The sequence below is a fragment of the Grammomys surdaster genome, unplaced genomic scaffold (assembly GCF_004785775.1).
Source record: "Grammomys surdaster isolate TR1022 unplaced genomic scaffold, NIH_TR_1.0 182, whole genome shotgun sequence".
NCBI lineage: Eukaryota > Metazoa > Chordata > Mammalia > Rodentia > Muridae > Grammomys > Grammomys surdaster.
The window spans coordinates 267881-282158 of NW_021604627.1; the positions used below are offsets into that span (position 1 = coordinate 267881).

The 14278-nt window shown below is 40.1% G+C and overlaps 1 protein-coding gene across 3 annotated transcripts in view; it reads right to left on the bottom strand.

The window, feature by feature from the left end:
• The window catches only part of Srpx (sushi repeat containing protein X-linked), a 77900-nt gene that overhangs the window by 30138 nt on the left and 33484 nt on the right, over nucleotides 1–14278 (bottom strand). For 2 of the 3 annotated variants that reach the window (XM_028767813.1, XM_028767812.1), the window contains exon 2: nucleotides 1072–1131. The exons of the other annotated variant lie outside the window; for it this stretch is intronic. In XM_028767813.1, the coding sequence (XP_028623646.1) occupies nucleotides 1072–1131 (60 nt within the window). The remainder of the gene's footprint in view (nucleotides 1–1071; nucleotides 1132–14278) is intronic. 3 annotated transcript variants of the gene reach the window in all.

Here is a 14278-nt window from a genome sequence, read left to right on the forward strand (position 1 = left end):
ATGAATCAGAGCACCTCCTTACCTCAGACATCTGACTAGAAATTTGTGATTGGTTGGATTGCTTAATGCCCACGACAATGAAGGTAGGCACTATTTCATTCAGAAATCAAAGCAAAAATGGAAACATACCTAGGTACAGGTACCAGCAATTGTTTAGAAAGACTTCCCCCTTCTTGGGAAAGTAGCTGAAGGACAGTCTTTAGGCAAAGGCTGACCAGAACTATTTCAATTCTCTGATAGCTCAGAAGTGTCACACAGTCTAGGGTAGTATTTTCCTGCCAGAGTGTGAATGCATTTCTTGGATCAAATGGTAAAATGAAACTTTACCAGACTGTTTCCTTGAGAGTTTTCCTCTGACCTGAGAGGAAGCTGTTCCAAACAAAAAGCATTTAAATTTACCTTTGTTTCTGCCCTGAGCTCCCTGGCTTCAGGGAGGCAGCAGCAGGAGTAGTTGGGGATAGACTTACCTGAGCCAGCACAGAAGCGTCTTCCTTAGGATTTAGTTACCTACTGGGAGTGGAGACCAGGGGGAACTGTGGGGAGTTGGATTTCCTACTGTTAAGTTAAAATTCATTTTGGCAACAGCACATTTTACTTATCATCTTAGGAGCCATGCTGGGCTTGGAAAAGAGCATGAGACAAGCTCATGAAAATCAAGGTTTCCCCTTCTGCGTGCAGTCAGTACATTAGCAGCACTGGGTGCAGCACCCACCTCAGGCGGTTTGCTCTGCACACTTCTGGCTGTAATGTATGAATCAGCCTTGATTTTCACTATCATCAGCTCCAGCTTGCCTTGGCAGAAGTGAGGACAGTAAAGAAATTTAGGAGAATAAAATGACCACGGGGTGCTGACAGGCAGCACTCCCGAACTTTCTTTCTTTTTCCTTCTGTTTTCCTAATGCAAGGATGAGTGTCTACGCACATTTATTTTTAAATATTGATTTTCCTGGACAGGCAATTAGAATGCCAATGTGTTGTCTGGTCACTTTATTATAGTCTGCTCTGCGAAGCTTTAAAGAAATATCTCCTGGCATCAGCAGGTCCTTGTCAGCACATAAGCAAAGCATTCACCTTTATAGAGAGAGTGTGAATACCAGACTCCATCATCTTCTACTGGTGAGTCTCCAGATCCTACAATAAAAAAAGAACAGAAACTGCAGCAAGAAAAGCCACACAGTATGGGCGCATATTTCAAAGCATTGCTTTGGCATCGTACATGCAAGGGGTGCTTTTAGATTGCAGATCCAAGAGTAGAAGATTTTGTGGCCATTCATGAAGGGACAGGGACCTCTCAGAGTGAACCTGGCTCGGCTGGGGTGGCTAGAGCCAATCAAAATGAGCCTCAGACTGTTTTTGGAATCGTCACAGGGCCATATGAAATTCTGGAATCGGCAAAGAGAGAGAAAGTCAACTTCACTCTGAGATGATGCCAATGTATACGAAGCTCATGCCAGAGCAGACATCATAAAATGTGTGTGACTCAGACCCAACCCACAGTTCCTCCAGTAGACAAAGATAAACCAGTAGAACCTTGTGTTTGTAGAACCTACAGTAGGTCCATCTGCTGGAATGAATTTGGATGGAGATCAAGAAAGGAAATCAAATGTCTTATCTTACAGCTGCCTTGGGACATCGGTATTACAACTGCGGACTTGGTGTTTGTTCAGAGTTCCTTGCCCAGCTGAGGCTAAAGTGAAATCTCTCAAGCAGTCTTACTACCCTCAAATCCCATAGGCTGGGGGAGGGGGGAGACAATATGATTTGAAATAAACTCATCTGGAAGTTAAAGTCAAGTCATTTTGAGGATCTTCGATATGAATTCCCATGGGGAGTGGATCTTTAACCCTTGAAGCAATCAGCATGTCTCAGGCTTCAACACAGCAATCCTGAATGTAGGTATTTCATTCTATTCACCAACCCTTACATCAGCACCATTCAAGCCACAGATTTACTTCCCAGATACCTTCCACTGAAATCAAAAAGGAAAGGCTCTCGGAGGAGCTTATTCAAGCCTCCATCAGGGTGAGCTCATAATTAATGGTGACACCTCATTTCACTGGTGTCCTTCAGGAGAGATGGAGAACATAGAAACCAAAAGCAAGACGGGGAGCACAGCTGTAATGTGACTGACCATTTGGAGAAATTTTCCCAACCAGAGGAAGTCATTCCTGTGTTCTGTTTGGTAGTAGATTTCTGTACCTGAGCCCTTGGCTACCCAGCTGTACGAAGTTATGGACTTTTCATTGCTCATTGTCAAATAGTAAACATGTGGACGTGAAACTCAGGAATGCAACCTTGGAGCGTAAATCAAAAGCCTGGTATCAGATCCCTTGATACAACAGTATTCCACTGCTGCAAGTCTATCCCAAGGAAATGACAAAATTCTGCGTGAGTCTTTAACCATGCATGAACACTGATCACACACACACACACACACACGCACGCACGCACGCCGCACTCGCGCTCACAATCTGCTCAATACCCCAGTTAAATAGTCCAGAGGATTCAGCATGAACTGGCACCCACCCATTCCATAAACTTTTTGTCTACACTGGTTTCCTTAGTTTTTTGTCTATTCTGCACAGCTTCTCCATTAGTCCGTCATTTAGACTGTTTCTTGGAGCTACAGATTATGTCCTTTTCTCCATGCTTCTCCCCAGTCCAATCACATTCACGTAGCTCACTTTAACTGTCCCCTTGTGCTTATGAAAAATCCATTATTTCCAGCCTCAAACTATCAAAGGCTAGAACTTTAACGGTGCATGTGGCTCCAAATCACAACGAGAATGTAGCCCCCAAAGCACAGATCCCTACATTCTTAGAATGGGCTGGATTTCCTATTAGGAACAATTTCTTTAATTCTACATACCTAAGATTCTGAACCAAGACTGAAGAAGTCAAGCATTGGCACAGATTCTGAGACTACATGGGTGTCTGGCATATAAATGACAATTGCCCTGAACAACCACAGAAGTGCCCATCTTGTGATCAAATATGGCCTGCAGGGTTGATCTTTTCTACAATAAATCATATCAACAGTCAAGCCAATATTCCCAGCTCTTACTGGGAATAGGCAAAGGCTGGGTCCTGAGGAAAGACACCTCAGCAACTCTGTATTTCATGAGCATTATATCACCCCTGCCCACAGTACTTAATATTAATTGTTTGGTGCAATGGTTACATTTCTTGGTGCCTGGGTCTAATTTCTTAGCTGGACTGAATTTGCAAATTCTTTATCGAAGGCACTTTTGTCTTGTATATCATAATAATACAGCCAGTTATTCAAGGTTTAGAGAGCCAGGAACCCTAAAGACTTATTTCATAGCGACTTGTTTTCAACCACAAATATTTTGTGTAACAAATGATCACACTGTAAATATCTATGAGTAGATGCGCCACGGCAAACATTGTTTAGGGGCTCCCATTTACAGGATCTCCTGTTTCACTGCTCCTTGGTGCTTTGGAAGTAGGAAGTTTACAAAACATAGTACCTAGATTCCCCTACCCATAGACCGTGGACACATCTGCATTTTAGAGATTTGAAAGATGAAAGGAAAAGGGCATTACTCTTTGTGATTATTGGTAGTTTTTACTATTTGAGAATTTGAAACATGCAATTTTGATAAGATCCACCCATCCCTTCTGTTCCAATCCATCCTATATTGTCATTACCATTTTCTCATCCAACTTCATGTGATCTCCCCCTCCCCCTCCCCCTTTCCCCCCCCCCTCCCCTTGGAACTGCATCCCTGAAGAAAACTGTCCCTCTCACACAGAGAGAAGTCATCAATTGCAATATCTACAACTAAGGGTGGGTCTTGCCTCACCAATGCTGGAATTTTGGCTGGCTTGACCTTGTGCATGCAGACCCAATGACAGTGAGTTCATGTGTGTAGAGCTTTTCGTGTCTCATGAATACTCCTTCACTGTAGACATCAACTGCCTCAGGCTCTTACAGTCTCTCTGCCCCTCTTCTGGGATGATCCCCGAGCCTTGGAGGGGTGTGTGATATAGATGTCCCATTTAAGACTGACCACTCCACAGTATCTTATTCCCTGCATGTGGACCAGTAGTGGGTCGATGTGTTCATCACCACCTATTGCAGAAAGAAGCTTGTCAGGTGAACATTGAAAGATGCGCTATGTGTATGAAGGTGGGACTTAGGAGGCAGTTTACTTTATCCATTTAGCAGAATAAGAGTATTAGATTCTCTCCTCAAGGACCTATGAAGTAACCAGCCATGGATTTTGGTCCAGCTGATGGTAACTATATTAGCTGTTAAGCTGGCTTTAATTACAACCAGAAAATATCTGGTTACTCTCATAACATTTTTGCCACTACTTGCTCCAGGGGTCATGTCTTGACAGACCAGTCAGTATTATAAGTCACAGGATTTATAGCTGAGTAAAACGGTAGATTAGCCCACCCCCGGGGGTGTGCATTAGACCCTCTAGCAGTATGCCTGCCATCCAGTAGAGATGAAGTACCCACATCAATACCAGCTTGCTTTCTCCATTCCCTGTGACTCAAATATCTGGTGTCTTCAACAATAGAGTCTTATCAATTTCTAGACAATAACTAAGAGCAATAGCAATGCCTTGTAATATTTGGATGCCTATAGGTCCATACAGACTAATAACTCCAAAAAGAGGTAACTCATTCCTGTGGTATTATGGACACATTGTCAACCTGTGTACTGGCTAGTTTTACATCAACTTGACACAAACTAGAGTCATCAGAGAGGAGGGAACCTCACTTGAGAAAATAACCTCCATAATATCAGGTTGCATGCAAACCTGTAAGGCATTTTTTAAAAATTAGTTATCAATGTGGGAGGGCTCAGAGTATAACCCTCTGTCAGATGTAAAGATTTTTCCTCCCATTCTGTAGTCTACCTTTTTGCTCAAATAGGGTCCTTTGTTGTAAGAAGCTTTTACATTTTATGAAATCCCTGTAGTTAATTGTTAGTCTTAGGGAAGGTCTTATTCATTTCCTCAGTTGTGTGTGCAGGAAATATGCTCTAGGGGCTGTGTTGGCAACAGTGAGGTACCATGCCCACTGGACCCTCTCCAACATTGTAGGGTAGAGTAGATAGAATGTGACATTGGCAGTGGTGGTAATCAAAGAATCAGCACTTTGATAACCTTGGAGTAACAGGAGCATAGTAATATTGACCGCTCATACAGACTTCCTCACTTCCCTTGTTAGGGTCCATTTGATTTTGTAAGTCTGTTATTTCTTCCATTTAATTTTCTTTTGCCCCAAATGCCTAGTGATGGTTGTTTCCTACACTAAACCCTAGCAAAGATTTAAGTGAACCAACACAGAGATGAGTGTGTGTGTTTTCTGCTGCTACAGTAAAGTTCTGAAATGTCCCCCTAGGTTTGTGTGTCAAAAACCTAGTCCTCAGGGTGGCGATATTGGAAAGTTGTGAACCTGTTAAGAAATGGCATTGAATGGGAGGGTCCTTAGGGCATTGGTGGTGAGTCCTTGAAGAAGATTATAGGGCAGTTAGACTCCAGCCATGCCTCCCATGATATCCTCTCAGGGATATCATAAAGTGAGCAGCTTTCTCTGGCCCATACACTTCAATAATACTCTGCCTTGTTGCTGGTCTCCAAACAATAAAGACAGCCGGCCAGGAACTGAAACTGTGAGACAAGAGAGTTATTTCATTCTTTTTTTTTCTATTTTTTTTTTTTACTTTTTATTGGATATTTTACTTATTTACATTTCAGATGTCATCCCTTTTCTCCATTTCCCCTCCCTAGAACCTCCTATCCCATCCCTGCTCCCCCTTTTTTGCTTTTATGTCATTTTAATTACGTGCATGTATTAAGGTCAGTTCTAGGTCGAGGAAATAGCAATATAATAGATACAAATAGTCAAGGAACAAGCAAGACAATAAACACAGATAGTCAAAGAACAAGCAAGGCATTAAACAATTCTGTGGACACTCTCATGATCACTGTTTCTAAGGGCTAATCAGGATGACCAAAATATACGCACCAACTTCCCTGTCCTAGCCCAAAGTCATTTTCATGTCTGAAGCCTACTTCCTTGTTCTAGCCTAAAATTTAGATTCCTGTCTAAAAACTACTTCTTTGTTGTAGCCAAAGATTTAGGTTCCTGCCTGAGATTACTTCTTTGTTGTAGCCTAAGACTTAGAGTCTTACCTGAAATTACTTCTTTGTTCTAACCTAATGTCAGATTCCTGCCTGAAGTCTACTTCCTTGTCCTTGGCCAATGTCATATTCCTGCCAAGCAGTCCATTTCCTTGTCCTTGAATTCTATATTTTTTAAATGTATTAGATTATAAACTTTCAAGATAGCCACTAATGATTATCTGGTCTTCAGGGAGATCTGTCATGTCCATTTTCATTCTTTTTTTTAAGTGTTAATCAAAGGGTTTATAAGTTTGGTAATGTTCAATAACAAGATGCCCATACAATCAGAAGTGTAACCCAATACCCAACCTAGATATCTAGATATACCAACTATCTTTGACTGGTGGAGACACCCGAACATCTGCCTCCATGTTTCTCTCTCTCTCTCTCTCTCTCTCTCTCTCTCTCTCTCTCTCTCTCTCTCTCTCTCTCTCTGATTTCCTAGCTCCTCCTCTCCTTCTCCTCCTCCCCTCTCCTTACTCCTCCTCTTCTTCTCCTTACTCTTCCCACCTTAGCTCCTCCTACATATCACCTTTCCTATTAAAATAAAACTTTTCTCTGAAAATTAGAGCATAACTATACCAATTTGTATCAGTAAGGTACAAGACAGACCTAATACCCAGTCCATCATTTTGTTGACTAACCAGAACCTCTGTCATCTCTCCTAACTAAAAGACTTAGTTCTGAACCTGGCTTTTTTCTTGGCTTTAGAATGAATGTCAGCTGAAAACCATCCTCTCAAATCTTTTCTCTCAAAGTAAATAGCCGGGATTGGCTATGAGACTGTAAGTCTTCAACCCCATCAGAAATCCAGAATGACTGAATTAACTGAAAGTATGGGAAGCACAAAGCATAGCTTTTAAAACTTAGCCAATTTATAGAGATCGCTGAACACCTGAACAGTCCCTATACTACAAAACGTTGGAGCATCTGATCTTTAGTCTTCTGGTCCAGGATCGTCTGACAGACCTAGTGATGCAGCATTATTAAGGGCTGATTACTCTATCTTGGCAAATATAATCAGGTGACTATTCCTCAAGTGTGTCTTTTCTGGATAGTAATTAGTCTGTAGATGAAAAGAGGCAATTCTTGCTTAGTGGCTGTCTCACCACAACTGGAGTAACTCCAAAGATGCTCAGTTTCTTCTTAGAATCCAAGACAGGAAGCTGTCAGGAGCAGATATGTCTCTAATCAAAATGAACCTTAATGCAGAAATGTTTATAATGTCAATACTGTGGACTTCTGACGTTTTGAAAACCAACTGTCCATGTAAGGCAATCTGGATTGTTGTCTGTTAACTCCTCTCAGCTATTTCTAAATAAAATATAGAAAACACCTTAACAATAAACTCAGAGCCATAAATTTGCTATAGGCCCTTAACTCACAGGCTACCCATCTCAAATCAGCTAAAAAATTAAAGAAGGACTGGGTCTAAGTCTTGAATTCCTAAATGTGTTTATATAGGCACAATGCCTATGAGAGTAACAATATTAATCTCACTTTTATATCAGTAAGAAACTTGTACCAATGAAAACCTTAAATTTGAAATCAAAGTAACTTTTGTACCATTTAAGAAATTATAACTTCAGCTTAATAACAATTATACAGATTTCTACCAACAGGTTATGGCTATGCAATAAATCCTAGCTATTCCTCCCTGTTCCAACAAAACCTCTTCTTTCCCCTAGAAGGACAGACCAATATTAACCACCTCAGTCCCCATGCCCAGGAAATAGGGGCATCGACTCTTCATTAACTTCTTCAAGCTGATTATGGACAGTGAGATATTAGAAGAGGGGTGAGAGGGGAGAGTAAATAGATAAGCCTCTGACGTCTGTGTCTTCACTGTATCCAGCTGAGATTCCAGGACATCAGAGGTTTGAGCAGGTCTGCCCAGCTTGCTTGATGAGTAGATACACCAAGGCTATTTCATTCTTTAAACTGATTTTTTTTCCTCAAATATTTTATCACAGTGAGAGAAAATTGAGCACCTTTCTCTTTGTAACTGCAACCACCTATAAATCTTTGGCCATTGTGAGAGAAGACTTTTATGTGACTTGATGAATGGGGCTCACTATAGTTGACGTTTTCTTCTATTTCTTAACTAGTTTATCCTTTCACTTAACAGCAAGATGTTTTCTGACCAAGCGAATCCTCATAGGAAGAGGAAAGAACACACACTGCAAGCCTGTGACAGGCGCTGCTTAGACTACTTTTGGAAGCTTTACAGCCAATGAACGGTAAGCTGGAGCTCAAGTCAACTTCTTCTTGTCTCCAAGCCCATCAAAGCCTTATTGCCTTCTGCTCCTGCATTTCCACACACAGGATAACAAGCTTTGGGATCACTGACAGGCAAGTGTCCCCTTGAGTAGTGCTAGAGCAAGTATGGAAGGCCAAAGTGAAGGCTCTATAGTATGGCAGAGTCTGCTAGTTCAATATCCAGTAGCCATGGTCTCCTTGCTTGTTTTGTGAAGTTCTGAGGCCCAAATTCAAAACCTCTTGCTCACTAGCTGATTCATTCATTCGTTATGTACTCATTTTAATGTTGGAGATTGAACTCGGGACCTTATGTATGGCAGAAAAGCATTCCACCAGTGAGCTGCAGCTTCGATGTTGTATTTTTTTTATTTTGGACAGTGTCTTACTAAATTGCCTAAGTTAGCCTTGAACTTGTTCTTTAGACTGCACAGACCTCAAACTTACAGTCTTCTTGCTTCTGCTGTTTATCAAGCTGCTGGAGTTAAGACGCTGGCACCGCCAGATCTGGCTAGTCATTTCTTAACAACAGGTCAGAGGATGGGTTAGCTCTAAGCTGCCCTTGCTATGGGGAAGAAATCATGGCTCCATGTTCAAATAGTTTGCCCTTCCCAAAACTTACTTCAAGAACAGTCATGAAAACTAGTGTTAGGCAGATGAAAATATTCCTGTTTATGGAGGATCATACTATAAAGGCATTCCCTAAATAATACACATTCAGAAGGACAAGACTCTTCCCGTTTTCTCCCTCCATGCTTTGGAGGGTATTGTATATATATAATAATTAAGATCCATTTTTTTAGCATGAGGTACAAATTCTTAGGATTGCTTATTTCAGCTGAGGATGGTAGAATGGATGAATTTAAAAATAACCCTGGAGTCTTTGATGCTCTAATTTGGCTGCTAAATAACCTTTAGATATCAGTTACCTCTGTGCTTACTTTATCAACAATAAATGTCTTTTCAAGAACACACATGGTATTCACTCACTGATTATTGGATATTAGCCCAGAACCTTGAAATACCCAAGATGCAACTCACAGGTCACATGAAACTCATGAAGAAGGACGACCAAGTTGGGGTGATTCGGTCCTTCTTAGAAGGAGCAACAAATTACTCAAGGGAGCAAATATGGAGACAAAGTGAGGGACAGAAACTGAAGGAGGGGCCATCTGAAGACCATTCCAGCTGAGTATCCATCCCATGTGCAGTCACCACAGGTAGATGCTGATGTGGAAGTCAGGAAGTGCATGCTGATAAGAGCCTAATATGGATGTCTCCTCAGAGGTCTTCAAGAGTCTGACATATTCAGAGGCAGATGCTCACAACTAGCCATTGAATTGATAATGGGGTTCCCAATGGAGGAGTTAGAGTGAAGGCCATTGGAACTGAAAGGGTTTGTGGCCCCATGAGGAGAGCAACAATACCAACCAACCACAGCTCCCAGGGTCCAAACCACCAGCCTGGGAGCATTTAGGGAGGGATCCAGTGCTTCAGCTGAATATGTAAGAGTGGAGGGCCCTGCTGGGCATAGATGGAAGAAGAAATCCTTGACTTTGTGAAGGCTGGACGCCCCAGGGGGTGGGAATTTTGAGAGTGGGGAGGTGGGAGTGGGGGGGTAGGCAGGGGTTACATCCGCAGAGAAGAAGGAGGAGGGGTGAGGGGATAGGGGGTTCCTGAGTGGGTGGGGGATGGGGTAAGGGGACAACATATGAAATGTAAATAAAACATTCAATAAAAAATAAATAAATAAATAAATAAATAAATAAATAAATGTCTTTTCAGTTTAAGCTACTGTGCATAGTACTGCTTGTTGATTGAAGTTGAATACATCCAAGGAGATATAACATGAATGGAGACATCCTGTTATTATTTTTTTAAATAAAATCATTCAAAGAAAATAAATGGGTATTAGTTTCTACTCTAAGATTATTTCCAGTTTATATTCAACCTGAATATGTAGATAAACCCCTATAAAACATCTGGTGACTAATCTACAAAACAGATATCCCAAGGGAGACAATAAAGTAAAAGACAGACTCAATGTGTTCAGGAAGGTGGGCTTTGAGAAGCAAAGAAGAGTCATACATATTAGCTAAAAGTTTTCCACGGAATAAGAATTAGGGGGAAAAGCAGGCAGGAGGCAGAGAAAAAAAGGGAGCTTTCTCATAAGGTCTCTCTATAAAAGATTATCCCTTTAGAAGTCTCTTAGTTGAGGGTTAATGTGGCACAAACACTTCAGCCTGCATATGGTTCAGATTACCCCTCTTTGGAGAGAATGCTTCTTTCACACAAAGGCAAATGCTACGTTGGCTCAGAAGTCAGGAATTCTAAGCCATGGATGACTCTGTCCCTTAACCAGACCTAGAGCCAATTCCATTTGTAATTCTCCTTGCAGAAAGTTCTCCTTCAAAAGATTTTTTAAAGTTACCACTCAGAACTTCCCCATGGTTCAAAGGGTTTTCCTGGGCTCTCTCCCTTTCACTTGAAATCCCTATATAGATAAAATCACCGAGGCCTCAAAGTAATATGCATTATTTGTATTGAAATCTCACAAGGGATCTAGAAACTGGAAGATGACTACAGTGCCTTTCCTCACACCATAACTTTTCTTAGCATTCATCGGGGAGTGAGGAGAGATTCGAGAACAATGAAAAACTTAGCCAGTTGCCTAAATGACCTATTCATTCAACATGACACATAATCTGAACTGGCAGATGTACTGGTTCTGTATTCCATTGTCAGCCACAAGGAGTGAGTTGTTTTTTTGATTTTTTTTTTGTGTGTGTGTGTGTGATTTTATACTTAGTTCTGCATTCTTAATATTTTGACAGGAATTTTCCCCTCATGATCTTTATTCTAAATATAATTTAATAGTATCATATCAATATATTTAAAAGTCATAGCATCAGTTTTATATTAAAGTCACTGAGAAAGAGGATAGAACTCCCTACGGATGCCTTCCTGAGTGCAGTTGCCTACTCCATAATCAACCTGAACACATTCTTACTATATGAACTCACTTTCCTGGAAGAGAAGACATCAAATAACTTTTTTAAAAAATTTTTTCGAGACAAGTTTTCTCTGTGTAGCCCTGGCTGTCCTGGAACTCACTCTGTAGACCAGGCTGGCCTCGAACTCAGAAATCCACCTGCCTTTGCCTACAAAGTTCTGGGATTAAAGGTGTGCAACACCACTGCTCAGCTGATCAAATAAGTTTTAATAAGGCTCTGTGACAAAAAATTAGGAGTCCTGTTTTTATAGCATTCCTTACCATGTCCCATGCTAACATATTTTGTAAAGAAATATGTGATACCGCCTTAATACAGGACTCTTTTTAGTGTGAGATAAGAGAGAAAGCATATTTAAAGCAAGAAGCTGGACATTGTGACATCTCTAATTCAAGTATCTGGGAGGCTGAGACAGGACACTGTAAGTTCAAGGCCAGCCTATACAATGCAGTCAGACCATGTGTCAAGAACCAACCATCCAAACAACGACAACAACAAAAGCAAAAGAAATATGCATCTACATTAGATCAGATTGATTTTTTTTCTAGACTAGTGATGTTCAGTGACACATTCTACAGTGATGGGGAAATGACCTGTACCTGCAGGATCTAGTAAGTAATAGCCTCATGTGAATACCTGGCACTTTAAATGTAATCATTAAGACCAAGGAAATAAACATTTTACCTTCTTCAGTTTGTCAGTCATGAATAACTGAGGTCCAACAATATTAAATGGAAAATTCCAAGAATATTTAACCCACAGGCTTTACAATACATATCACCCTAAACAGCAGGATGAAATAACACGTTCTGACCTGGGACCTGAATCATCTTTATCCAGAGTTTGCAAACTGTTTATAATGTTCACCCATTCATCATTTGGGAACTATTTGCTTTAAGATCAATTGTTATAGTATCATAGTATTTGTGTTCATGTAACCTTATTTTACTTAATGATGGCTTCAAAGCATAGGAGCTGGCAACTCGAATATGCCAGAGAGAAGCTGTAAGGTTTTTCTTTGAGTTAAAAGAAAGTCAAAATTTCTAAGGTAGAAATGGGAAAAGCTCATATGTTGAGGTTGCTGTGATCTATAACAGAATCAAATTTTCTATCTATAAAATCCTCCCCTACATCCAAATGCAGAAACCAAACTATAGCAAAGTGCTTAATCATTCGTCTCACTTCATCTCACAGTGTAGGCACTGGATTGCCTGACATCTCACTAGAAGGAGGAACACCATATTAAATGTGTATTTACAAAAGACCATATTTTCACAACTTATTATAATATGATGGTGATTATTTTCATAACTTATACTTGTGGTTATTCAACTCTAAAATTGTCAATCTCTTTGAATAATTTATAAATTAAAAACTTATCACAGGTACGGATATACATGTAAAAAACAGTATATAGAGAATTTGGTACAATTCAAAGATTCAGGCAACCGCTGGAACCATGCTCTCTGCTGATTAGGAGAAAAAATTTGGTTAGCTTTGGAACAAAGATAAAATACAGGGCACTGACAAGGAAATGTTTTCTAAAGATGAAGCCAAGGATGTGACTGTAGAATTCTTCATTAAACTTAGAAGGTAACACAGTGTGCCTTCTGTCATACAAAAGTTCCTTAAAGAGATTAAATATAGGCCTCAGAATCCTCTAAAAATCCATCATATTTTGTGACATTTTCTTCTGAATCTCTCCTTCCAAGAAATCAAATAAGATAGACACAGCATCTGTCTAAACCTCAGCTACTCCAACAGTATTCCACTGTGTAATATGTACTTAAAATACTATATTAAAATGAAAGAAGTTATTTTATCTTTGGTTTGTTTACCAGTCTGTAATTTGATGATTTATACTCGCATTTTCCACTTAACTTAGTAAATGTATATTAAAGTCCTCTATTACCTTGTGCTTACGAATGAGCTTCTGGGGAAAATAGGAAAGTGTGATAATCATATATTATGGTCATGAAATTTAAAGTAATACATATAGCACAAGAATCTCAGCACTATCAAACTCTTCTATGTATTTTCAAAAATTCCTATCTAAACCATTTTATATGATTTATGATTTAGAAAATCATCTGTATTTACTCAATTTAAGAGTCACCAGGAAAAGCCATAAACTCAGTCTTCTCTAGTGAAATAAATCGCTGTCAAGTTTAGTCTCTAAATTCAATGATCAAATTTGTGTTAGGGGAAAATGTCTTTCTGGCTCAAGGTATTACAATAGTTTGTGTTTTGAGACAGTGCTTTGCTATACGCTTTCATAACTTAAAATTCCTTCTGAAATGGGAGCCAGTAGAAAATGTTTGCCATGGAATGATATTGTTGCTTACTTTCTTGAATACTTCTGGTTGTCTTTAATGCCTGGGAGCATACAAACATGTGTAGTGACAGCAATTAAGGCCCAGTCTATAAGGTGTGTGGACAGAGAGCAGAACAGCAACCATCCTTTCCTGCGTGGGTAAAACTGCAGGAAATTCGAATACATAGGGGACTTTTGGGAAATCAGAGCCCTGACTTCCACATGGGAGATCATTACTCTGTTACATTATTGACAATGTTTTCCCAAAGGAGAGGAACTAGACCAGTATTTAAATTCTATTTTCTTCTCTCTAACAATACTACTTTTGAGTATTACTACTGTAGTGGATGCTCTTTTTGTGGGAAAAGAGCCTGGGATGGTAACAGGAGATAAAGGGTAGTACATCAACCAAGGGCCAATCTACAAGATGGATGAACAGAAGGCAGCAAAGTTCTTTGGAGGAGCAGTGCTTGAAAGAAACCTAAGCTTTACAGAGTGTTTGCTTCAGTCTCAAGAAACAGGCCCTGGAC